The sequence below is a fragment of the Nyctereutes procyonoides genome, unplaced genomic scaffold (assembly GCF_905146905.1).
Source record: "Nyctereutes procyonoides isolate TBG_1078 unplaced genomic scaffold, NYPRO_anot_genome, whole genome shotgun sequence".
Classification (NCBI taxonomy): domain Eukaryota; kingdom Metazoa; phylum Chordata; class Mammalia; order Carnivora; family Canidae; genus Nyctereutes; species Nyctereutes procyonoides.
The window spans coordinates 31,702,060-31,729,849 of NW_026575134.1; the positions used below are offsets into that span (position 1 = coordinate 31,702,060).

Below are 27,790 nucleotides of genomic sequence, written 5' to 3' on the forward strand. Positions count from 1 at the left end.
ACGCAGGGACGTGCTGGCACACAACCACACCCAGGGCTCTTCTTTATCAAGGGCTCCTCATAAAACAGCACCTCCTCTCCGGACCCAGCTGCAGCGCAGAGAAACAGAGGCAGGGGAGGCTCCAGGAACACTCCCCAAACCCAGCAGCAAGCCAGAGAAAAAGGCCTCCAGACCATCAAAACACACATCACAGCGTGCAAGCCGTTCAAGGGCCAGTAGCTTCCTCCCAGGACGGCTCTCAAGCCTTCACTGGCCTCAGGATCTATGGATTCTCCATTTATGTAAATTCCAGCGAGGCTGGCGGTCCCACTCCCAAGGCCACGGCAAATTAGAAGGGAGAGGAGATGCTCCCTGCCACCCAGCAGACGAACCGCCAGCAAGAAATAAAAGCAGACAACTACGGTGGGCGACGGCAAAGCTATAAAAAGCTGCCATAAGAATTCCAAATGCAGAGCGCCTAAGATAGTTTCAAAAGGGACCAGAAAGTTCTAAAAGGAGCCAAAAGCAACCCTGCATTATAACCCGGTCTGAAAATTAATGGTCCTAAGAATGGCCCTGCGCTGTCAACAGCGAAGGTAAACACTGAATATACCAAGATGCAACACATCTCGGACAGATCCCTGTGGACCGTGGTCCTCGGGGGCCTGAACACATTCAGTTACTGGGCAGACTCACCCAGAGGAGCAACACTCCCCCGAGGACCCCACACAGCTCAGGTTCCACTGTATTTCTTCCAGGGCCTCCATACCCATTGACCAGGCTCAGGGAAACTTCAGGATGAGTGCGTACGGGCCCACGGCTGACCAACCAGGTAGGCTCCGGGCGGACAGGGACAGTCTTACAGGTGCCCGCCACCCCACGGAGCCCTACCCAGGACCCTAAGGCAGTCACTGCTCAATGGATAGCTCAGAAATCGAGCAGGACGCGCTTCCTACTTTAGGATGTTATGTCTCAGTGTTTTCTAGTAATACTTAATGTGCTCCACGTGGGTGTTTTCTGTCCTTGGGAAGGTTTACCAGTCACTAAAAAACGTATTAATAACTTTCTTCGGTTAACTAGAAAGAGGAACATTGTGTATCTCAAGAAGGAGGGAGAAAATTGTCTGTAGAGTCAATTCCAAGAACTCAAGAGCAGACTCAAAGCGCTCCCCGGTTATTATTATTAGCACCACAAACACAGGGATCTGAGGATCTGTTTCCCAGCCCACGATATGCGGGAAAGAGAACTTGTCTCTCCCTGCCAGAGGGAGAGAGGAGAGTGAAGGTTAAGCTCAGTGGTTAATTAAACTGGCAGCGCTCACTCCAACCACATCTGAAGCAGAAGGACCCAGGCCCACGGCGGTTGCCCAAAAGCAACTGACCGGCTTCAAGACAGGAAATGAAGCAATCTGTCTCTAGCAGGATGTAGGAAATGTCACCTTTAATCCATTTAGAGTCTGTGAAGTCGGCCCCTCTTCCAGCTCAAAGGGTTCTTCATAAAAACACATCAATGAGAAACTCCTCATCACCAGCTCCCTCATTTCCCATCTGCTCCACAGCCCCTGGCGGTTACTGCTCACTTCCTCACCGAGCATCCCAACCTCATGGCCTCCGGGGAGAGCTGGAAACCAGGCAGCTGGGGGAGACAGAGCTGCCCCGAGCCTTCCTCTGTTCCAGGATGGAGGGCGCCTGGCCCCCAGCCCCTGTGCAAATCAGTCCCGTTAGCAAGCACTATTCCCTTTGCGCCGGAAAAGGTTTGCAGCCCCGACCTTCCAAGGGGCGGCCTGTGTGCAGCCGCTGCAAGTTCTTGCCTTCCTTTCGGGGTCTGCTCTACGAGGCCTTGCCCAGCAGCCCTCGGCTCCAAGCCAGTGTGGCCCGTGTGCAGCCACATTCTGGAGCCAGCACCTCTTCTGGGTCTGCAGGAGGGGAAGGGGTCACCATTCTGGGCAAGAGGCAGGAGGCAGAGGGTCCTCCATCCCGCTGCGTCTCTAAGGACTCTGAGGATCTGAATTTTCAAAAGCCCTCTCGAGTCCACGAGGTGCCAGGGGCAGAGCTCTGATTCACTGCCGACGATGGTTTCCTCCGCCCTGTAAAGGCTTCCCGCACAAGCCCACCTCCTGTCCAACGCCCACGCCTGCCTTTTATCCAGTTTCACAGCTGCACCCACCACCTTTCCACGGACGGCTTCCCAGACCTTTCGTCTTGCAATAAACATCGTTCCCCTGATGCCCTGCGTACGCTGCGGCCTGAATACCCCCTCACCTCACACCCCGCATGTCTGACGTCGGCGACCTCCTCTCTCCTGCTCTTCTCATGGCTCCACTCGTATTAAAGGGGCCACCCTGTCCCAGATCTCCAGGCTCCAATCACATTTGACCTTCTCCCTCTCTCCACCCTGCGCCTGGCTCAGTATCAACTGCTCCTCATAGAGTATAAAATGCAATCCCCAGGGGCGCCTGGGTGGCTCAGTCAGTTAAGTGTCGGATTCTTGGTTCCAGCTCAGGTCATGATCTCTGCGATCATGGGACGGAGCCCCGAGTCTGGCTCCCTGCTCAGCGGGGAGTCTGCTGGAGATGCTCAACATTCTCTCCCTCTGCCCCTCCTCCTGCTCTCTTTCTCTCTCTCTCAAATAAATAATAAATCATTTAAAAAATTTAATCCCCAGGGATCCCTGGGTGGCTCATGGTTTGGTGCCTGCCTTTGGCCCAGGGTGTGATCCTGGAGTCCCGGGATTGAGTCCCGTGTTGGGCTCCCAGCATGGAGCCTGCTTCTTCCTCTGCCTGTCTCTGTGCCCTCGCCTCCCTCTCTCTCTATCATAAATAAATAAATAAATCTTAAAAAAAAAAATAATCCCCAATTCTTAACTTTTCATGATCTGCCCCAACCTACTCAGCCAAGGTGTTTTGCTGTTATGATCAGAACTGATCGTGAAGACCACCTGGGTTCAAGTTTCAGCTTAACCACTCACTAGCTACACAAGGTTAGGAAAATCATCTAACATCTCTCAGCCTCCTCTTCCTCATCTGCAAAATGGGAGATAAAAATAGTGCCTATGTTATAAGATCTTGTTATAATTGAGGCAATACACACAAATAACTGAGACTAGCCTGTGCACTACAGTCGGGATCCAAGAAATGCTTATTATAATTAACATTACACGTACTATACATAATCATACCTGCCAATATGGTGGTTCAGAGCTCGGATCCTGGATTTACACTGCCTGGGTTGATATGCTGACTGGACCTGACTGGACCGCTGACTGGGTGACCTTGGGCAAGTTATTTAACCTTTCTGTGTCTGTTTCCTTGTCTATAAAAAGGGAGTCAAAGGGCCACCTGGGTGGCTTAGTAGGTTAAGCGTCTGCCTTGATCTCAGGGCCCTGGTATCAAGCCCCAAGTATTAGGCTCCCTGCTCAGCAGACGCTGCTTCTCCCTCTCCCTCTGCCCCTCCTTCCTTATCATGTTCTCTCTCTCTCAAATAAATATTTTTTTAAAGGGGGGAGTAATAATATTATCAGCCTAAAATGAGATTGTACATGGAAAGCATATAGAACCATGCCATATGCATAGTAAGTGCTCAGCAGCTATCAACCAAGTGGCTTCTGTGCCGTGCAGCTTGCATACCTCCCAGCCTCTGCCTGGGCCCTTGGCCTGAAAACCCCCCACAGAACTGCGGTGCCAATTTTTTAATGGTATCCATCCTCCTACGTCCATCTCCTTCAATAGTTCCCACTGATGAGCCCAGAAGGAAATAATCTCCCCAATCACTGGTTCCCCCAGCGCTCCCAACTGCCAACCCCATATTTTAATTATTTGGATGTCAGTATTTCTGTCTCCCTTGCTTGAGTATAATCTCAACAATGCCAGAGTCCTGTATCTGACCCATCTCTACATCCTTTGCAGTGTCTTGCACAGGTCGGCGTAGATTGTAGAAAGAAGATGAGAATCTGAAAGAAGATAGGAGCTGGGGTTCCTGAACAATGTATGGCCTAAATATGCTCTCTGGGTATACATCTGAGACCGCAGAAGAGGAGCAAGACCTCCATATGTTAGGGATACATCCTGACTGCCTGTCTTCCTGCTTTAACCCTTTTTTCGATTAGTTGCTTGGCCCATTCATTCAACAGACACTTACTATTGACTATGTCCTTGAAATAAAGCACTCTACTAGGCACAGGGGATAAAAGAAAACCCAGTCTGGATTCTTAAAGAGCTTACATTCTAGTGGGGAGACAGGCGAGTCAATATGCAATGAAGATAAAGCATGAGAGGTGCGATTTAATCCAGATATTTATTGCATGCGAAGGCTGAGCCAGACTGTATCCTTGGCCCTGGGAATACAGCTGTGAACCTGGCAATAATACCATTTCACGAGGTCACGATGCGGCAGGGAAGACAGAGAATAAACACAAAGCAGGACTAAGGACGGTAAGGCAGGGGAAGGAGACACGGTAGGAGACTGGGAAGGAAAGGAGGTATTTTTTTTATAGGGTGCTCAGGGCAGGTCTCTCTTTTTAGGTGGCATTTGTCTGGAGAAGGGCCAAGATGGTGTGCCAACATACAGGAGAATGACCCAGCCCAGCCCTGACACACCAGAAGTGTTTCCATCCGGAAGAGGGTCATTTAAGCAGAAGGAAGGAGTCTCTAAGGAGACATTGATGAGGGGGCCATAGAGCACTGGGTGGAAGAGTCCCCCTGCTGCAACTCCCCCCCGCCCAACTCATCCGACGTAGGCCCGACTCCCTGAGGGTGCCAAGGACAAAATATAGAATCTAATCTGGCTGACACGACTGGCATTCTGGGAATATGCCAAGACGGAGGGGCTCTGTGAACCAAAACTAGAAGCACTGGTGAAGCCAGGCAGCAGTTTAGGGGGACAGGAAAGAATTCGTCAGCAGTGGAAGAAACACATTCTAGGAGGACACGGTGGTTCTTCTGGGCACAACTACACAGAAAGCAAGAGTAGAAGATCCTTAGCTTGAGTCAATGTCCCACAGTGGCCACTAAGGCCACCTGCCATCTCGGCACTGGGCAGGAGTCCCCATCCTCTCCGAAATGAGGACCCAGGGCAGGGCTGCGCGCCCAGCCAGGCCAGGGCCCCACATCCAGCCGAAGAGGTCTGGGCACACGGGAGAAGGCGAGGCCCAACACAACCAGGGGAGGAAGGACAAAAAGTGAAAGGGTAAAATCTCAGCGTCATGAGCCTCTAAGAGGACATCCTGGTTCTGGCTTCACTCTCGTGTCAAAAGAATGCAAAAGGTGGGAAAACATGTCTGTAGAAACAAGGTTCTTTAAAGATATGACTCTCTTGTTATTTATGAGAAGTCAGGATGTAAGTCAACAAAAAGTCTCTTTCATCTCTATTTTTTACTCTTTTATTACAGAAAACTTCAAATATCAAAAAATAGAGGCTGGCATAGTGAACCCCCGTGTTCTGATCACCTGGCTTTAAACTTTACCAATTCACTGATGTTTTTATTTCAATTCTACTCCCATTCACTACCCCTCATGCAATTCTACTGTCTTTATTACATATTATTCTTATAAATATCTAATATACTATAGGATATTATATATGTATGTGTACATATGTATCTTTGTATAGAAGGACTTTTTAAAAATAATAAACAGAGTATCAGGGCACTTGGGTAGCTCAGTCAGTTAAGCATCCAACTCTTGGTTTGGCCCAGGTCATGATCTCAGGGTCCTGAGATCAAGCCCCACATCAGACTCCATGCAGAATGGGGAGTCGGCTTGAGATTCTCTTTCCCTCCACCCTCCCTCTGCTCGGGCATGCATACACACTTCCTCTCTCTCGGAAAAAAAAAAAAAGTCATTCTCACACTTTTAAAAAACAATAAAAAAAACTAACAATAATGCCTTAACATCATTAAATATACAACTACAATTCACATTTTTCCAATTAACTCAATTTGGGGTATTTTTTTTTTTTAACAGATGGGGTTTGTTGGAGTCAGGATTGAAATGAGATCTGTACATTGCATTTGACTCATTTGTCTCTCATACCCCATCAATCTGTAGGTTCCTTCTTCCTCTAATTTTTCTTAGAATTTATTAATGCAGGAAATGGAGTCCTGTAAAATCTCCCACATTCTGGATCTGGCAGTTTGTCCCCTATGGAGCCACTAACATGTTCCCCTGTCCCTGAATTTCCCGTAAACCAATGGATGGTGTTACAGACTGCATGCTATGTGTGTCCCCCGGAGTCCACATGCTGAAGCCCTAACCCCTCATAGGCAGGATGGTCTCAGGACGGAGGGAGGGGTGCTCTGGGAGGAGATTAGGGTAAAATGAAGTCATGAAGGTGGTGCTCTCATGATGGGATTAGGGCCCCCATGAGATGAGCGGCCAAGGGATTTCCCTGTGTGTGTCTGCACCAAGGAAGGCTAGGTGAGGACATTACAGGAAGCCAGCCCACACCAACAGCCCAGCCGTGATGGTACGCTGCGTGGTGGACTTCCAGGACTCTAAGAAGTAAGTTTCTGCGCAAATCCCCTAATCCGTGGCCTTCTGTTATAGCAGCCGGGACTGACTAAGGCAGATTTAGAGGCTCCATCAGAATCTGGTTGCAAATGCAGGCAGAAATCCCTCACAGTGATGATGTGTGCTCCTGCCAGGTCACATCTGAAGGCAAACAACATCTGGCTGTCTCTTTTCTTTTGATGCTCAGACTGACTTGTGAGAGGTTCCAATTCTGGGTCAGGTGCAATAATGACACCCGCCCTGGCTCCCTCCCTGAATGCAGCTGGAACAGAAGCCCAGCCAAATGCATGTACAATTACAGCGGTTCTTTTAGATTCTGAGAAGTAAACTAGAGGAACTCAAGTGGGGAAGAAGGCTAAAATTCAAGCTATCGCTGAAATGGTGGTGGGTTTACCTATTCCCTCCCTCCCCCACAGAGCGTGCCAGGAATCTGGAAAGCATCAGAGAGATCATGGAGTAGGAGGACTTGGAAAAGTGGCTCCCTAAAGAAATTTATGAACGTCTAGGCTGATCCCCAGGCTGCACATGCGTGGATGTGGTCCTCGTCAGCACACCAAAGACTTTGAGAACCAAATGCACAGACCACTGTGCAGGTTCCAGGGTGGCACCACGTATAGAAACAGCACTGCAGAAACAGCTTGAAAACTATTGCAACTATAGCCCACAGAGGGGCTGATAGGAATCTGTGGCCTGACCCCAAGGTCATTTGCTTACTAAAACAAAATTACCGGGACACCTGGGTGGCTCAGCGGTTGAGCACCTGCCTTTGGCTCAGGGCGTGATCCTGAGATCCGGGATCGAGTCCCACATCGGGCTCCTTGTGGGGAGCCTGCTTCTCCCTCTGCCTGTGTCTCTGCCTCTCTCTCTCTATGTGTCTCATGAATAAATAAATTTATTTTAAAAAATACCAACATTCTCTGTAGGACTGAAACAAAACTCAAGAGTGTCAGACATAATCATCAAAATATCCAGAATATAATCCAAAATTACTTGCCTTGTGAAAAATCAGGAAATCTCAATCCTCACAGGAAAAGATAATCAACAGACACCAACGCCAAGATAAGCAGATGTTGGGATTATGTGACGAAGACTTTAAAGCAGCTACTCCAGAAAGACACCAACAAGCAATCACACAAACTCTCTCAACAAATGGAAAATAGGTGGTCTCAGCAAAGAACCCAGAAGATATAAAAGAGAACCAAAAGGAAACATTAAAACTAAAAAACATAGTAACTGGGGGTAAAACAAAACAAAACAAAACAAAAAAAAGACAAAAAAAAAAAAAAACACCCTCTATGGGCTTGAAAGCAGACTGGAGATGACAGGAAAAAAAAAAAGAAACTGACAAAAGGCTAATAGAAATTATCCAACCTGAACAATGAAAAGAAAAAGACTGATTAAAAACTGAACAGAGCCTCAGGAACCTGTAGGACGATCACAAAAGATCCAAAGTTATTATCCAAATCCGATAAGGACAAAGAGTGCTTGAAAATCATTTGAAGAAAGAATAGCTGAAGAAGTCCTACGTATAGCAAGAGACAAAAACTTACAGATTCAAACAGAATCCTGTACAGAGTAAACTCAAAGAAATCCCCATAGCCAGACACACTATAATCTAGCTGCTGAGAGCTAAACTGGGAGAAAAAAAAAAAAATCTTCAAAGCAGCCAGAAAAACGATGCATTTTCTATGGGGAAACAATTTGAATGGCTGCAAATTTCTCATCGGAAACCACAGAAGCCAGAAGAAGTGGCACAGCGTTTTTAAAGTGCTTTAAAAAAGAACTGTCAACCCAGAATTCTATATGCAGTAAAAATATCCTTCAGGAATGAAGGTGAAATTGAGACAGTGTCAGATGAAGGGAGAGGATGTGTTGCCAGCAGACCTGCTTCAAAAGAATGGCTAAAGGAAATGCTTCAGCCAGAAGGGAAATGATACCAGAAGGAGACTTGGAATATTGGGAGTGAAGGATGAGCAAGTAAAATGGCAAGTCTCTGGGTAAATGTAAAAACAGACTGTTCTTCTCCACTGGAGTTCTTTAAAATGCATTTGAGAGCTTAAAGCAAAAATTAAAACATTGCCTTTCAGGATTCTGAACGTATGTAGATGTTCTCAGACGACTAGAACATGAAGAGATCTATTGGGTGAGAGGGTTTCCACATTCTACTTGAAGTGGCACAATGTTGATCCAGAGCGTCTGTGAACAGATGGACGGCTGGTTTCAGGCATTTTCAGCCCCATCCATCCCTTATAAAGCTCCCCATCAATTTTTCATCTAATGCTTTCGGGAGCTACAGATGATCCACTTCTTAACCAGGGTTACAAAACAGATACTCTAATTCTCTTATTTTTCCATGATAGCTGGTATTCTTCAATTAAAAAAAAAAAAAAACCTTTACTATGTGTTGGCTATTTAATTACTCAGAAGCACAATGCATCTAGAAAAAGGAGGATAAACGCTAGGTTCTCTCCTTTTATTTACCAGTTTCAAATAGTGATTTAAAACCCATTATTTTTAGATGGTGGATATGCCAGAGGAAAATGCTGGCTTAATCCTCAATGATCTAATTTGGAATGGATATAATTAAGTCATTTAGACAATTAAAGACCAATATCCAAACATTTAAATCATACAGGGTCTTTAATATGGCAGGGAGTACGCACGATGGCACGATCATTTAGAATGTACGTACCAGAATTTATCACACTTGCTTTTTATTGCCACCGAATTACCCTCTAATATGTGTATATGAATAGGTACATAAAACTCCCCCCTCAGGTTCTAAGATCCCCATGGACCGTAGGAAGCTATGATCTAGCTGACACACACTAAAGCACTTAGTGAAATATAAAACAAGTACATCCTTGGGCATCCTAAGCCAAAGACGAAATGGTAGTAAATAGGGTCTTCCTCTTAATCACTCACAGTTTTGTTTTAAGTCACTACGGGTTTTTAAAACTCCATTGAAAATCAGCCACCACACTGAACACCTTTCAGATGCCGCCTCGTCTAACTGTCACAACCACCCAGGAAGCAGGCTCTTGGCGGCTCCGTTTCATGAGGCGAGGAAACCACTGCGCAAGGTGATTATGAAGCGCGGCCAACCCAGCTTAATCAGGGCAGCACACAAACCTGGGGCCTGACTCTGCAGCTCCAGAGTCATCCTGCTCCATCAGGCTGCTACCCTGTTAGTGACCTGTGTCCTCCTCCTAAGGTGGGCTCCCGCTACTCTACTAACCTTTCAGCAATCCAGCCTCTAAGCCGTATTTCTGCCATCTGGGATCCAGAAGATGAAATAAGGCAAAAGAAGAAGACACACGGGAGAGTTATATACTCCTCGTGTCCCCACTGGGAGGGCACAGCGACAACTGTGTTCCCTGGAAAGGCATAAATAACACGGGCAATGGTCCCCCTCCTCTTTAGGGGCTTAAGACAGAACCAATGGGGTAAGGGAAAGAAAGTTTCTCAAAACCACAAGTCATTAAAACATGTTTTGAAAACAACTGATAATATATATGACAATTATATTGCTGATGATAAGAATCCTGGTGAATGACACGTGTATATACACACATACATATATAATACATACAGAGAGGGAGGGAGGAAGGGGGGAGAGAGACAGAGAGAGAGAGAGAAAGGACGGGCACAAAAAAAGCTCAGTTATTAACAATGCATCATTTGGGGCAGTTTCGTTTTCCTCTTTTTATATTTTTTGATATTTTGTGAGTTCCAAAGCCACTTGCAGGGAGAGCTGACAGCATGGAAGGTGGGGAAGAGATGCTTGACGGTTCCCACAGCTGCGGTGTGAGAAGTGGTTCTGGACGCAAGAGATGCTGGTCAGGAAAGGACTGCGTGTGTCCGGGCCATGGAGTGTGAAGCTCAGCACCCGCACGGCTGAGAGGCTGGGAAAGTCGGGCAGAGGGAACGAGAGGGGACGTGTGTCCGCCCGTGCATTGCTACCTTGGAATACCACACAGCCACTGAAAGGAATCGAGACGGTCACAAGGCATGGAGAACGTTAGCTTTCTATACTATTTGGGTGTTTTTTAAAAAACACTTTCTTCTGGGATGCCTGGGTGGCTCAGTGGCTGAGTGTCTGCCTTCAGCTCAGGGAGTGATCCGGGGTCCTGGGATCGAGTCCCACATCGGGTTCCCGGCAGGGAGCCTGCTTCTCCCTGTGCCTGTGTCTCTGCCTCTCTCTGTGTCTCTCATGAATAAATAAATAGTCTTTTAAAAAAGTAATTTCTTCTGACATATGTTAATACATACACATCCCCTTAAAAATAATTCAAAGTGGGAAGGAAAGCAAGCACATGACAGGTTGAGTGGGAGAGTTGACCAGAGGAGGGTGTAAGGGAGCAGAGAATCGACTCTGCCAATGGGACCTGTGTCATGCTGGATGAGTTCCCTGATGTCCCTACACTTCAGATTCTGTATTTGTTAATGATCATCAGACACCTACACCTGCAGAGCTTTTTGTTGGAACAGAAAACAAAGTACATCCCAGGCCCAGAGCACTTCACAGAGTCCCCGATAAATGGGAGCTGGCCAGGACTCCAGAAAGAAGTGTGAAGAACAGGATCTGGGTATAACAACAGAAGATGCCTGAGCCTAAGGGAGTGAGGAGCACAGAGAAGGGGGGGCTGCGATGGAGGCCCGGAATGAACACAGGATGGTGCACAAGCGCTCCTGGTACTTACTGCAGTTCTCTTCGTCACTGCCATCAGGACAGTCCTCGAACCCGTTGCACTGGAAGCGGCCAATGATGCAGTGGATGCCGCTGGCACAAGGGAAGAAGGTCGGGCCGCATTTTGACTTAGCCTTGGCTACAGTTGGGGAGACAAGACAAAGAGCAAGCCATTAGGAGGTTAAGTTTTCTGACCACTTGCATACCCATCCCACCAACTCTAAGGGTGCAAAGGGGTCCTTTCACATTTACCTGAAGTCCTGAAAGATCTCTTACCACCACCACCCACCACCAATGAATGCCCAGCCAGACTGGAAGCCCACGTGCATCACCCTCGAGGAATGGGGTGACTAATCCCGCTGTGTCTGCATGGCCCTGTACCAGCAGGGCTCGCTCAGAGTGTGCTGAACAAAGGAATGAACAGGGGAGGAGACAGGCGATGGATGAGCCTCCTCTTGAGGTGCTAACGGATCACTCATAATTCATTCCCTGACGGTCAGAATTGTCTACAGGTACCAAGTGCTTCCCATACTAGACACCATGGCCAGAGCTTTCCATGGATGATCTCATTTCCACCCACCAACCACCCAATGGCCTGGTATGCAGAAAAAAATTCAACACCACAGGCCTGAGACGGCTACCCTTTAGAGAGGCTTGCCTGCTTCCAAGGTTGGCCCTTGTGTGGCATCTGGGAACCTGGATTTTGTGAGGGCTCACGCCACCTTCTCCTAAGAAAGGCTCGCTGCACCTAAACTATTTATGCAAACAGTGCAATTTATGCTGAACACCTGCTTTTCTTCTGGGAGTTTGGGATTTGGGTACATGCTGGGCAGACAGTGCTCGCGTAACCAGCGCCCAGTAAAATCCCCGGTCGCTGAGTCTGTAATGAGCTTCCCCAGTGGAAAGCATTTCTCACGGGCTGTCGCGACTTGTTGCTGGGGAATTAAGTGCATCCTGTGCCACTTCACTGGGAGAGGACTCTTGAAGTTTGAACCCGGTTTCTTCTAGACTTCACTCCATTTGCCTTTTCCCTTTGCTGCTTTGGTTTTGTGTCCTTCCACTATAATACATCACAGGACTATATGCTGAGTTCACTGAATCCTCCCAGCAAATCACTGGGCCTGGGGGCAATCTTGGGAACCGCTGACAAAGACAGGTATGCTTCTTATCCTCACTCCAGAGGTGTGCTTTGAGGGTAAAGTGACTGACCCAAGGCCACACAGCCAGCAAATCTGACATGGGGTGAGACCCCGGGCACTCAGATTCCAGAAGCCAAGCTCTCGACCAACTCAACTGCCTATCTGTCATTTCTCACAACAGAAACCAGACTCCTGTTCAGAGAAATTCTTCTTCCCCTCCTGCTGTACAAACAGTTTTAGCAGAAACTGCTGTAACTCGGGCTTGATTGAGTGCCCTGCTAACCAAACAGCCCTGTGGGGTAATGTACTTCCCCGTTAATGGTGCTGACTGCTCTGGCTTGTGATTACGGGGTATAAGATCAGATCTATTGCTGCATCCCAGGTAGCAGGCCCCGACTAGCATCCCTCTCATCTCCTGCCTTAAAGGCAAGACCCGTGGTCCTCAAGAAGGAAGGGCATTTCTTGGGAACAAACAGGCTGTAAATTATCTTCATGTTCCTGCCATCAGGAATATGCCAACTTTGGCAGCATCATCCACAATCAACAGGGTTTTAAGGCCTGGGACATGCCTGGGTTTTAAAAATCCCCATCACTGTTACAACCTGGAACTTCCATAATGGTGCTGGTATGCTTTTCAAAAGCACAAACTTGGGAGACAGTGTCTTGGGCTCAAATTGTGGCTCTACTTTTTATGAACTTAGGCAAGTTTCTAAATATTACTGAGTCTGTTCCCTCATCAGTAAATTGGAGGTAACATCCACCTCCCAGAGCTCTAGGAAGGATTCAATGGGATAATCTAAACGAAATGCTTATTAGCACGGACTCTGGTATATAGTAGACGCTCAATTAATGGTAATGCTTATACTATTTATCATCATCATTACAGAATTTTAAAATTACTTTAGAATTTAATTTTACTTTACTTTAAAATTACTTCAGGCTAATTTTTTTCCTGATTGCCAAAGTCAAAAAAGCTCATTCAAAACAAAACAAAACAAAACAAAAACCAAAAAGCTAATTCTGTAAGATCTCTATGAGCTGATATGAAATGATCTAAGGATACACCGTTAAGTAGCGGGAAAAAGCAAAGTGCAAAGGAGTATCTACAATATTTTTAACCCTCTATATGAGCTCTATATGAGGAAAAGAAAGAGATATGAGAAAATGTACACAGATTGGTTCATCTGTGCAGAAGACACACAGGAATGTTAAATCAGAAACTAAAGAGACTGGTTATGTATGGGGGGTGGGTAGGAAAGGGGTGGAAAGAATAGGGAAATGGGATTAGAACGAGGCAGCTGGGATGAGTCTATTAACTCTGACTCTTAGAACCCCAATATTTTACATACCCAAACAGTAAACAATTAAAATCATCCACATGTGTGTATGCGTGTGGATATTCAAAATGGGATAGAAACAGCAAAAGCGAATGCAACTGGATTACGGAGGAGTAAGCCCACCACACTGAAGGGTGTGGGGAGAAACAGAACCAGTCTATGTAATTCAGGAAACTGTTTTTTGTTTTTTGTTTTTTTTTGCCTGGATTCTATAAGGCTAAAGAAAAAGAGAACTGTACACAAATAGAGCACTCTACTTTTATTTGTCACCGGGGTATGGATTAGCAGTTCTGAAACTACCTTTGTGTGTACTCAGACTGAACAAATAAGTAAATAGACTGCAAATAAAAACCATGAGGTTTCTCACTCTCAGAGGAAGAAGTAAGAAATAAGGAAAGTAGAGGGGCTAAATGATCCCTGAAGCATCGGACTGGAAGTTAAGGCATCCGTACAAATTCAAGGTTTGTAAATATAGACAGATACTTAGATACACAGACAGAGAGATAGATAAAGAGAGAAAAATATATCGATCTGGTGTGTATGCCTGGGTTAGCATATATACATCGATTTCCCAGTTCCGTCTGCTTAGAAGGATAAGAAGCAATACGCTCCGAAGCAATACGCTCCAGTAGCAAATGAGCACACCCAGCACCAGATTGTGGTTTCTAAATACCATTATCCAATAAAGGGAACCAGAGCTCCTTGGAGAAGCAGTTAGTTCCCGGGGGAAACCCAAGATGAACCTGGAGGGTCTTGTGTTGCCAAAGAGTAAAGAAGTGCTCAACATATGATGGAGGCATGTCAGAAGGACACGGGAGTCAACGTGAAGGAGCTCCCCACTGTGGTCAGAGCTGTGACACTCTGAGTGACAAAATAATCATTGTTTTGGACTATAACCCAGAGGAGACGATAAGTATCTGTGAGTCCATACTGGCATCATAAATCGTTGGATAAATAAGTAAATGGGGAAGAAGGGAATTTTTCCTTATAGAAGAATTCTAATTATTAGACAGAGAGCGGGTGTGCAAAACAGAAAGTCACCATTTAGCAAACACCATGGTAATAGCTTTGACAGGAGAGACCCAGTGGTGGATGCTCAAACCAGGGGATGAGCCGGCCTTGCTGTGGCCACCAGATCAGGGCTGCTGATGGGCTTTGACATCAGAGAGCTGCTTCCTTGTAAACTTCCAACTGAAACATCACTGCCCTCCCAGCAGCTTAGAAAAGCCTAAAGCCCATATCCCAGCATCGTTCAGCCCTGAAACCCCTCCGGCTCACACCTACCCATGCTCCCTGCCTGGCGATGCAGGCCTCCCTGTTCCCCGGGGAGCTGTCACACATGCTCCCACCTCAGGACCAATGTGCACCCTGCTGTTCCCTTGGCCTGAACTCTTTCTCCCAGGGTCACATGGCCCAAGCCTCCACTTATACAGACACTGTATCATTGACCCAGAAACTCAGACTCCCACCCTCCATCTCTCGAGCCTTCACTCTGCTTCTTTCTTATCCTTCCTAGGAAAGGACATCACCGGCTTTGTGCTGTGCTACTTGAATGATGAACAGACGCATTTGAATACTTTCACTCACCACTTTTCAAGGAGCTGCCCTATATAGTGTGGACCCCAGGTAATAAATATTTTCTGAATATACAGATGAGCCTATACGAGAGAGTGGGACTGGGTAATAACAGCTAGCTGACTCGATGCTTCCCATGGGCGAAGTATTCCACTCCAGGTTTTACAAATACCACCTCATTTACTCCTCACAAAAAGCCCATTTCACAGATAGGAGACCTGAGGTCCAGAAGTGAGGGAGGAGCTTGACTGTGCTAGGAAAGCTCTGGACTCGTCTGCTCTTCTGCCTCTTTAGACAATTCTAAGGCCCAGGCCAGCTCCAAAGGATTAGGCTTTAGGAGACAAAGAAAAAGAATATGAATAATTATAAATAAATTAGCCACCATTCAATTAACCAGCTCTCTGGCCCTGCCCCTGAGCCCTTCTCAAGAATCGCTAATGAGTTGTGCTGCCTTGACAGCGATGCTCAGCCGCTGGCTCTGTCGGGGGAAGCCATCCTGCAGGATGTACATCTGTGTCGTCGGACGCCTGCTAAGGCCACGGGCCAGCCGGGTCACAGGTGGCCAGCCAAGTGCCTGGCTGAGGCTCCGAGAGAAGCCAGCCGCTGACAGCAGCTGTCGGCTGCTCCTTGCCTGCAGGACCCACTGCAGGGCTCGGGGGTCCCTCCCCTGGCCCCCATTTCCACGAAGGGGAGATTTCAGCAGGAAGCTCAGCAGCGCCTCCAGCTGACGGTGGAAGCCTGGCTGTGTCTGACGTCACGGACGTGGACAGGGGGACTCCCTGCCCCGCATCACCTGGAATTCACTATTTTTCGAGGACCTGCTCCGTGAACTTTTCAGGCTGGTGGCTTTTCGCTAGTAGGGGGAGACAAGAGCCAGTGCTCTCCTGGGTTGGTTTATTTCCTGATCTGTGTCCTCTCCCCTCTTAGGGCCTGGTTGTCACAGTGACTGATTTTTACAGGTTGGTAAAACAAAAAATTTTTTTACAAAATGGGATGGGGGTGGGTGAAGGACTAAAACAGTTACCAACTTCTTATTTTGCCAGCAAGGCCATAAACAAGCAAATCTGCAATAAGCTCTCCCCGCCACTGTCCTAGATGTAAAGCTGCTTTGGCCTCCAAAATGCAGGACCAGTGTCTGGGGATTACATGAGGACTAGAGGGGAACCAGGAGACACCCCGGTGTGGCCAAGCTATGAGACCCCCAGAACAAAGACACGATCTCTATGTGCACAACAGCTGGAGCACACAGCTTCGTTCAGTATCTGAGGCTCACTTTCCACGGAGCGGAAAACTGAGGCGTAAGGAGGCAGTTTGAGACTTACCCGAAGTCATACAGTTATTTAGGGTCAGACTGGGCTAGAATCCAGTTCTCTGTCCCCGAGTCTAGCCTCTTTCAACTAGAAGGCACTTGAGGCAGGGTGCGATAGAGCCACGGCCTGCCAAATCCCACCTCGGGCTTCAGATTCAGGTGGGGGGCCCGTGAAACTGAAAGCCCCTCTACCACATGGCCAGAACCTTCCAAGCCATGGGGAGAAACACTCTGGAGCGGGCACCACACTGCCAGTCTGGCTGCCAGTCTGCCCAGAAAGGGCTCAGGGCTGCTCGCTGGTCCTGGAGGATATGGTGCTGCAGCATGGCCCTGCTGTCTGCAGCTACTGGCCCAGACCCTCCCCACAGAGTCACCCCACAACAGTCACCAGAGCCTCTCCACTCAGCCAAAGCAGCCAGGAACTCGTTCGTCAGGCCTGCAGCATCTCGCAGGCTGTGGCAAGAGCTCCGGCCAAAACCACGCGTATCTAGGGTCTCTCTTCCAGGCATCTGTAGTTGGCCAAATGAGCAACAGCTGCCACCTCCACCCCCGCCCTCCCCACCCCCCGGCTTGCCTCCAATTCCCACTCCTGGATCCTGCCAGTGTGTGCCTATGACAGCCCAAAGAACCAGAAGCAGGAGCTTTAAGCTCTTTTGCAAAATTGCCGTCCTGGCTTTTATAAACTCATGACACAGCTCACCGTGAAAAATTCAAACTACGGGGAAAATATACAAGGATAAATGTGAAAACTGCCCTGAACTGGTGCCACCCAGGCAAGGCCACTGTGGCCATTTTAGTAACCACACTCCTGCAGCATGATCTCAAAAACTAGTGCGTGGAAATGGCTCGCCCTAGGACCTCAGTAAAATGTAGTAGTAGGTCTGGAGTGGAGGCGGGGATTCTGTATTCCCAGCGCTCCCAGGTGATGCCAATGCTGCTGGTTCCAAGTGCTTCACTTCCGAAGAGCTAAGGACCACGGTGTTGTTCGTTGTTCTACCTCCAATGCCCAGAGAGTGCCTGGTTAGCACACATTACTCAATAATTACTGAGTAAATTAATAAAAATCTGAGCATATATTTTTACCCACATGCACCCCCAAAACACTATACTATCCTAAACTTGCTCTTGTCACTCCCAATATAGTGTGACATCTTTTCATGTTGATAACTACAGGTCCACGCTATCACTTTTAACAGCTACTGGTAATTCTAGTGCACCTCTGTCCCCCCTTAGTGCACCTAAGTCCCATTATTGATTGCTATTTGGGGTGTTTTCAGTTAATACCGCACACACAGATGCATATACTATACTCCCCACTTGTACGACATCTCTTTAAGGTATAAGTGCGAGGTCACAGGATGGGCATAGTTCACATTTCAGCACCCTTTTGATCACTGACTGCCTCCTCCCAGAGGAACGGCGACTGTCTTCTGGCCACAGAAGACTACAGGAGAAGCCTCCGGCCCCGGCCCGTCCACCTGAGATAGGCCGATCCTCCCCTGCTGGCAAAGATATTCCTAGAAGCCCACAGGCTGAGAACACCCCACAGTTCCCAAGTGTTTATGTTAAGTTGGTTCTTTGCTGCTGCTGCCGGTGCTCTATTATTCCCCATTTATCTCTGTCTCTCTTCATTTTAACATCTGTGTATTTCATTACTTTGCAGAGTAGGGGACATTCCTATCCAGTCAAGGAAACCATGACTCTTCTTTTTATCTTTTAAAATTTGCAGCGGGCACAGAGCATCAATCTTTGCTGGAACCAGTTTCCCTGGGTTACACTAATCACGAGCTGATGCAAAGAGTGTCCCTCCTTTCAGGAGACGCTCCTTGAACTAACTTTCCCAGGCTGCACGATTGGTCGCCTCTAAGGGCCTGACAAAGGCGCAGGGTCTCACTCCAAGGACGGTCCTGCTTGCTAACATTTCTCTAGAATGTTCTGTCCTGTACAGGGGTGTTTCAGGACGAAGGATGTCAGTGACCCTCCTGCAGACGAATGTCAGGGCTGCCTCTCCCTTAGGGGGCCTGCGTTCATGTTAATTAAGCACGGAGCATTCCAATGGACACTCCCATGAGGACACCCCACCTGTCAGATTCCACCTGTATCTTCTGCCCCAGGAACAAAGGACCTCATCATTCCTTTCTTTCTGATGTTGCCACAGCACAGACCAGCAACCACTCCAGGAACTGTGGCTCCGAGTCAGTTCTGTGGTGGTTCCATCAGTACTTCCTAACAGAGTGGAGGAAAGACAGACAAGAAAATGAGCCCCCGCGTGCAGAGCCATGAGTGCTCTAATGGGGGGCTAGAGGACAGCCAATCTCAAAGGGAGACAGAGGCCGACCTCAGAAAAGGCTGCTCAAAGGAAAGCAGGCCTCAACAAAAACACTTCACATATAGCTACGGGGGAAACCCATGTAATGTTTAGACAGGCTCCTTTATTCATTTCAACAACGTTAATTCACAACCTCTGTGTCATACCTGCAAAGAACAAGGATACACTGCAGACAGCTCTGCCACAGAGAAAAGCTTGGTGCTGGCGAGACTGTTTCAAGAAGGAGGAATGGTGTGTGCAAAGGCCCAGAGGCAGAAACAACATGGTACTGGGAGCTCTGAAAGCAGGTCAGTATGAACTTGCTCCTGAGATCAGTAAAAAGTGCCTGGTCTGTTTTCTTTAATCAAAAAAGAAATTTTTTTAAATCTTATTTCTCATAAGAAATGTGCCACGAGCTAGTTGCAATGAAGCTTACACTAAAGATGTGAGAATTATCTACACCGAAATGTAAGTTAGGAAAAAAAAAAAATCAAGATTATAAAATTCGCATAATTCGAACCAACACACACAATGCTTCCCTTCTCCCCAGTGTCCCCAAAGTGAATGCCTCCATGTAGCATCACTGGCTAAAAACCTTGCAAAAAAGTAATGGATCTAAATGTGCTACTATATTCAGTCCCCTGGTTCATTTTGTAAAATGTCAAACTGTGTGGTTCCTTTGAAAAAGTCAAACATGACTTCATGGTTGGAAGCAAGGAAGGAAAAAAAGCCTTATAAAAAGTAACAGGCTTTAAAAAAAAAAAACAAAAAACAATATACCTGGGATTCTCTAAGTAGTCTAGGAGAGAAAAAAAGGACAGGGGTTTCATTATGGTCCCGATGCGGAGGACAAACACCCCAGAAAGCCAAATCCACACCTGGAATTCAAGTCTTTGCACATTCATCATTACCTGACGGGGTGGGGGGTGGGGGGGAGTCCTTGGCTTGTTCCAGGCGTTCAAGTCCACCTGACTACTAAAGTGGACTCCCAAGTTCTATTGATCAGATACTGCAATGCATTATTTCTTCCTCAAACACCATATGGGCCGCTTTGGAGATACATATTGGGGAGTGGAGAGAGCAAAACACCTCAAGCTCATTGGAATGTGAACACAGAAAGAAGGCATCTAGCTGCAACAGCTGCCACAGAACACTGTCAGATGGAAAATTCTTTCTAACCACCCCCTCTTTCGTAAGAATAGGAGGTATGCAGCCTGGAGCTTAGAAGTCAGAAGGGCTTAGGGTTCAGAAGCATCTGGGCTTCTATCCCCCTTTTGCCACATAATAGCTGAGACTCTGGACAAGTCACTTAACCTCCCTGGGCCTTGGTGTCCCTGTCCGTAAAAAGGGAAATAAAGAGAGCACAGACCTCATTAGTTGTTGGAAAATAATATATGAGATTTTGCATGTAGAGAAGACAGCACGATGCCTGATACCTAGTAGGGATCTGATCCTATCTTCCCTGCCCCAACATGGTCCATGGGTCTACAAACGGCTCTTCTTCCCATCTATGGATGGCGCTGAGAAAAATGACGTGGAAACCAGTAGTATGTTTACACGAAGGCCTTACTCTTTCAGTTATTCATTGCATTCATGTTAATTCTCAGGCTCTCTATCCCACACATCGGGCCAAATGGGGTTGCAAAGGGAATCAAACATAACTTCCGCTAGCAAGCTGCTCCTAGCTAAGGAACACCTGGCCAAGAAGGAGGAAAAAAAAAAACAAAAAATAAAGAAGGAGGAAACATAGGGCAATAAACAGATCATTGCACTGAGATGTGGTAAGTGCTATGTAAGCTGTATAAACATTTGCCTTTCAACACTGTACTACAGTCAGGTTAGAGGTCAGCCTGTCAGGGTCCAAATACTGCCTCCGCCATTTACTGGACATCTGATTTATGGCAACTTATTTCACCTCTCTGCCTCCATTTCCTCATCAGGGAAGGGCAATATTAACAGTCCCTACCTCACTGGGTTGTTGTGGGGATGAGACAATACAATGATCACTATCTTTCTGCAGCACATGGTATTAGTGAGATGGTTAATACCATATTAGCTACTGTTACAGCTAGTACAGAGTAGCTATTGTTCCTTAACATGATGGTACAAAATACAGTATTACACACAGTATTATCGGGGTATCGCACAGTATTATTACACAGCATTAGCTCTTACTGTTATTATTTATGACTATTATTTTCTGCCCCAGTCTGGTGGACCCAGGATGCACACAGCACAAAGGAGCACCATGTCAGCTGGCTAGGAGATGAGGGATGCACTGATGAAGAGGGAGAGGGGGAAGGACCTTCCAGGCAAGATGAGTGATGTGAATAAAAGCTCAGAGCTGCAACAGGGTGGCCCCGTCTGCACAGAGATCTGGGAAGGTTTAAAGTGTGCAGAGCCCAGATGTGGCAGGAGACAGGAGGCTGGGGTAGGAGAGGGAGGCAGGGATCTGGACACTGATCCCAGGAGCCAGCCAGCAGACATCTTTATGAAGGAAAATGACATGTCAGATCTGTTTTTTATGAAGGAAGTTTTTAGGGACTCACAAGGATATTATGGGGCTCTGTGATATGGAAATATCCTCCTCACTCCCCAAAAGCCCTGAAGGACCTGAAGGGCCAAGTCTATACTATTCTCTGGGCTTGCAGGAAAGAAGGCACTATAAAGAATAAAGAGATTCCGAGGGCTTGTTCTTGCTCTTTAAAGTAATTTTAAGGATGAAAGGGAAAAACTTAGCAAGTTTGGGATGAGGACATTATCTTGTAACCTAAAGGTTTTTTTTTTTTCAGGTTATTTATTTTAGCTATTTGTAATGCACACACGTAATGTGCATGAAGGTATGTTTGTATATCTCTACATATTGGAATGAAAATTCCAGAGAACCCATAAGCAGGAAACCAAGACATTCCCAACTGAGTCTTCTATAGACACAGTTTGAGAGGAAAAGCTCTAAAAAGATAATAAATAAATGTGGGTCAGATAACTTAGCTTCCAGAGGCTTTTCACTGCTTGGAGGAAAAACTTCCTGACAGTGGATCAGAGTCCCTGGGATAAAAACCAGATGTGGGAACAGACATGTTAGAATAGACTAGTTTCCAGTTTAAAAAGAGTACTTTGATAAAGGCATCATCCAAGAAAAGGTGATAGCCAAAGGACAACTCCTAAGAAATGGTGGCAGGGAGGGAATGAGAAAGAAAAAAAATAATAATAAGGGAAAGGGGAAGGATGTGAAGATCAAAGTTTCGAGGTCCGAATAAAAATGAGTAAGGGAGAATCTATTCTAGATCACTTTGCCTCTTGCTAGGCAATGAGGGACATCACCTTTGCCCAAAGAAGAAGGTCTTACTTTTCAAAGCCTCTCCCCCACTCCCACTCTCTGTCTGGGCCCTTGACAAATGCTGAGGTTTTTTTCTTCCTAAAACACTTTCATTTCTGTGCATATTCTCTACCTTCAGACTTGTGAAAAGGAAGCTCATTTCTGATCAGTCTCCTAGAAGTGTCTCTAACAGCCCCCCTCACCTGCCCCGCCCCACTCATCCGCACGAACAGAAGCCTGGAGCTCAGACTCTCTCCCTGTTACTGTGACACCAACAAAGAGAGCCATAGAAAGGCCTAGGAGGGAGTTTGATCAAATGGTCGGGAGACCCATAGGACAACGGGGCGCTGCCTTTCGAGATATGAGATGAAATCCTTTGTTGGCCAACAACAGCAGAGCAAGAAAGGAAAGAGGCAGCTCTGAAAACCTGAGCATGGGGACACCCCGTCTGTCACGAGGTAACCTGAAAACAACTGCTTCAGGAAAATACTGCTTAGCCCACCACAAATCTGGCTCCAGGAAAGGTTTTCACCAAGGCACCTGGAGGTTCCTATGAGGCCTTCAACACCAGGAATCACAGGAATCACATAATCCCATAGACATCATCTCTTAGTTGCTATGAGCTGCCTTTAATAACAAAACACCGACCCCTAGCTTTTAATTTATCCTCTAAGAGTGGAGACTCAGTCCTGACTACACATTACAACAACTCAGGAGAAGCTTTAAGACCAAAACCAAAAACAAAACCACCCCAAATCAAGGGAACAAGAGCAACTATACCAACGTCAAACAAAATAGAAGTTAAGACAAGAAAAATGTTCCTAGAGACAAAGAAATGGTCAGTCCATCCGGAAAATGTAATTATATGCACCTAAAAACAGAGCCCCAAAATACATGAAGCAAAAACTGATAGAACCCAAGGGAGAAACAGATATTTAAATAATAAGAGGTGGAGAGCTCAATACCCCACTTTCATAACAGATGGGATAACCAGGCTGAAGAGCAACAAGAAAACAGATGATGTGAACAACAAAATAAACCAACCACATGTAACAGACATTCATAGAAGTCACGATCCAAAAGCAACAGGGCACACATTCTTCTCAGGTGCACATGGAACTTTCCTAGTGTGTTCCAAACCTACGAGGTTAGGTCATAAAAAAGCCTCCATAAACTTAAAAGTGATAAAATCATACAATATATGTTCTCCAATCACAGTGGAATAAAATTAGAAATCCGTAACAGAAGGAAATCTGAAAATTCACAACCTTGTGGAGGAAATTATCAATAATTACCAATACCAAAATAACTATGTAGAAATTATCAATGATTACCAATACTGAAATAGTTGAGTGCAAGAAGAAAACATAAATAAGAAAATACTTTGAGATGAATGAAAACAAAAATACAATATGCTAAAATTTATGAGATGCAGCTAAAGCGGTATTGAGAGGGAAATGTACAGCTGTCAGTGCATATTTTTTTTATTTCAAATCCACAAAAAAACTTTTTTTTTTCCACAAAGAACTCTTAGAACTAACAAACAACTTCAGCAAGGCTGTAGGACACAAGATGAATATACCAAAATCAACTCAATTTCTATATACCAGTTATCAAATATCCAAACATAAAATTACTAAAACAATTTTCACTTACGACAGCATTAAAGCAAATAAAACATTTAGGAATATTTAACAAAGAAGTACAAGACCTATACACTGCAAACTACAAAATACTGCTCAAAGAAATACTGTTCAAAGAAACTAAAGAAGATATCCCATATTAAAGATTTAAAAGAAAGACATACCATATTCATGGATTAGAAGACTAAGTATTGATAAAACAGAAATATTCTCCAAATTGATCTACAGATTCAAATGCTTATGGACCAACAGAATAAAACTGAAGGTCTATATAAAAAAAAAAATCACTTTTACAGTCAATGGAGTTTTGACAAGGTGTCAAGAAAAGCCACTAGGACAAAAGACAGTCTTTTCAACAAATGGCTGGGACAACTGGATGGCCACATGTAAAATAATGAAGTTGGACCCCTACAATTCTATGCAATAGAATATTATTTGTTAATCAAAAAGATGAAGTCCTGATGCATGATTCAACACAGAGGAACCTGAAAAACATCATGCCAGATGGAAGCATGAGACATAGAGGCCACTCCATATGATTCCATTTTTATGATCTGTTCGGAATACGGAAAATCCATAGAGACAAAGAAAGAGATTAGTGGCTCCCAGGGACTAGGGGAGGAAGGAATGGGGTTTCTTTTGGGGGTGATGAAAATGTTCTAAAATCAGGTAGTGGCAAGAGTTGCATAACTCTCTAAATACAACCTAGGTAAACAAAACTTCCTAAGAACTTCTGAGACCCAGGAGGGTGTTGATATCAGAAATGAAAAGTTGTTCTTTCCCAGGAAGGTACTAAATTGGCCAGATTCTTCCTCAGTTCTTCTGGTCTGCTCCCCAGGCAACACTTGGCAATATTAGGAATGGGATGGGTCACCTGGAGGCTCAATAGGTATAGCATGCAACTCTTGATCTCAGGGTTGTGAGTTCAAGCCCCATGTTGGGTATGGAGATTACTTAGAAATAAAATCTTTAAAGAGTATATTGGGGGTGGGAGTGGAAGAGTGAGGGTTACTGGCATACAGTGGGTAGACCAGGGAAGCTGCTAAACATCCCATAATGCACAAGACACTCCCCTCACTAAATAAAGAATTATCTGGCCCCAAAATGTCAACAGTTTCAAGGGTGAAAACCCCTCTACCAGGAAAAGGTCAATCCTCCTGAACTTTTGCCTTTTCTGATTTAAAGAAAGAAATAACTATTAATGGTAAAACAAAACAAAACAAAACAAACAAAGGGTTAGGAATCAGACAGAACCTGGATCCAAATCTTGATTCCACTCCTTCCCAGAACTGAGACCTTCAGCAAATTACCTACCTACCTATCCTGGACTTTACTCCCTCATCTGTAAAATGGGACAGTGAAACGAACCTTACAAAGTAGCTATAAGGATTAAATGAGAAGACACCTGGTATCAGTAAGGGCTAAGAGCTTTCACTACCATAATTATTGTTTTTTGTTAAGCCCCAAAGTGGCTTAGTACCAGGAAATGGGTGACTGGGTCATCCTAAAATAGGACTATTTTCTCCAGCAACAATTAGTATGTAAACTAGGACATTTTATGAGCTAATAAGCAATTGAGACATAACAGTTGACATTCCTCACTAGTATATTATGTTCTAGCCAAAGAGGGACTGGCCAATTACCCTGTTGCCATAGTAACACAAAGTTTCTGGGAGTCTGGCTCATTTTCTTTCCAGTAAATGCTTTCTCTTTGTCAGGCTACACTTCATGTACAAGCTCACTGCATAGTGGTAGACTCTCTTCCACCTACTGTACCTAAGATCTTCCTGCTGCTCAAAAAACCAACTTGTTGTGGAAACAGCACCAAAACAGGACAAGATGACAGGCTGTCACTTGCTATGGGTCTTTGTAATGGACCTCACCCACTAGTAGTAGATAGGAATGGCTCAGTAAGACCTGCTAAACCACCCAGGCCTTCCAACACCTCACTAATACCAGGTAGTAGCCTGGGAGCCTCTCGACCTCACTGTAAATGAGGGGAAAAAAGATAAACAAACACTTACTAAATGTTTATCGTATGTCTGGAGGCACTCTGGTGGACTTTACCCAATTTATATTCCACCAAAAACCTGAGAACACTGACAATCAGAGATTAATGTGTCCAGAGACACACTTTCCATATATATTTGTTTTGCTCCATCACAACTCATAAATTGTTTGAGTTGGCTAAGGATAAAGAAAAATCAGTAAAAAGACAAGGAAAATGAAGGGGGGGTGGCCTGTGTGGCTCAGTCAGTTACGCTTCTGGCTCTTGGCTTCAGCTCAAGTCATGATCTCCAGGTCGTGAGATTGAGTCCCGTGTCAGGCTCTGCGCTCATCTTGGAGTCAGCTTAAGATTCTTTCTCCTTCTCCCTCTCTCCCTCTGCTCTTGACCCCCACCACTCTCTTTCTCTCAAATCAATAAAATCTTAAAATAAAAACAAGGAAAATGGAATGTTATGGGGGAAAGTAGAAGAAAGTACTAGACAAAATGCATTTCATAAAGTATGACAGGATTATTAGCATTGGGGCCCAAATTTTTGTATGAGTTTCCTAGTGGCCAAAACAACAAAGGAACAGAGTAAAGGGTAGAGAAAACACTAAAACCTAACCATTTAAGGAAAAAGACAGTCTCGGTACTCTCTTCATAACCCAGACAGAAGTGAATAAATCACAAAATGTGAGAAGGTCGCAAATTTTGAGCCCAGAGCAGACAAAAATCCCAGTTCTGAGAAGGCTGTGTATGCTCAGGAAGGACGGGTGTGAATGCATCCTTTGTATTCCACATTCACTTCCTGAACAAACAGTGTGGTTGAATGAGGGGACAATTAAGATCCAGCAGTCAGACTGCTTCCGATCCCATCCCAGCCTGGCCCCATCTGGCCACACGACCTTCAGCAAGTTACATAATTCTGGTGCCTTCGTTTTCCCAGCTGCACCATGGAGGCGATGATCATAGTATCCGACCTCACAAAGCAACTGTGGGCATTCAACGTAAATCATTTAGAGCACTTCTTAGGCTCCCCTGCATAAATGTAAGCTGTTCTTCCCACCCTTGCTCCCACCCACCACCCTCCATTGTAACGGACTATGTGCCAGCACCGTTCTTGGCAGGGGTAGACACAGCCCTGCGCCAGGCAGGTGAGGTCTCGCCCTCGTAGAGCTCTAACAAACAGAGAAACAAAATCAGATGGTATTAGTGCTCCATGGAGATGTAAGAAGATGTGATAGTGGGCCCGTGGTTGGTCTGGATCATCAGGAAGGGGATTTCAGAGGCAAATGCAGTTCCAGTGAGATCTGAATGACAAGAAGCTGCCAGCCAAGCAGGGATGAGAGGGGAGAGCAGCCCGTGCAGAGAGCCCATCACAAAAACACACCGATGACAATGACCAGCAAGACCCTGGAACAGGGAGGACAGCCAGGTGGGGTCTGAGCAGAGTGCCCGGGGACGAGGTGAGGAAAGCAGGAGCTGGGTCACGGAGGGCTTCCTCAGCCTTGAGAAAGGAGTCTGGGTTGACTTTTTTTTTTTTTTTAAAGATTTTATTTATTTATTCATGAGACACAGAGAGAGAGGCAGAGATACAGGCAGAGGGAGAAGCAGGCTCCTGGCGGGGAGCCCAATGTGGGACTCAATCCCAGGACCCTGGGATCACACCTGGAGCTGAAGGCAGATGCTCAATCACAGAGCCACCCAGGCGTCCCAGGTGCCTGGGTTTGATTCCAAAGGAAAGCAATGAGAAAGCTACAAATGGACTCAGAACGTTCTAGAGCAGGGTCTGGCCCTTGACACTTGTTGACATTTGGGGCTGGAGCAGTCCAGGGGCGGGGGGGGGGGGGGGGGGGACCCCTGTGCATGCAAGGATGCTCTGCAGTGCTGGCTTCCACCACTAGATGCCAGCAGCATCCCCAGTTGTGACAACCAAAAATGTCGAGAAATTGCCAGATGATCCAGAGAGCCAAAATCTGCCCTGGCTGAGAACCGCGGC

General features: G+C 46.1%; 1 protein-coding gene across 5 annotated transcripts in view; it reads right to left on the minus strand.

Moving 5' to 3' along the window:
* Nucleotides 1-27,790, minus strand: part of LDLRAD3 (low density lipoprotein receptor class A domain containing 3) — a 228,242-nt gene that overhangs the window by 105,101 nt on the left and 95,351 nt on the right. For all 5 annotated transcript variants that reach the window (XM_055301209.1, XM_055301213.1, XM_055301210.1 and 2 more), the window contains one exon: nucleotides 11,188-11,313. In XM_055301209.1, coding sequence (XP_055157184.1) covers nucleotides 11,188-11,313 — 126 coding nt within the window. The remainder of the gene's footprint in view (nucleotides 1-11,187; nucleotides 11,314-27,790) is intronic.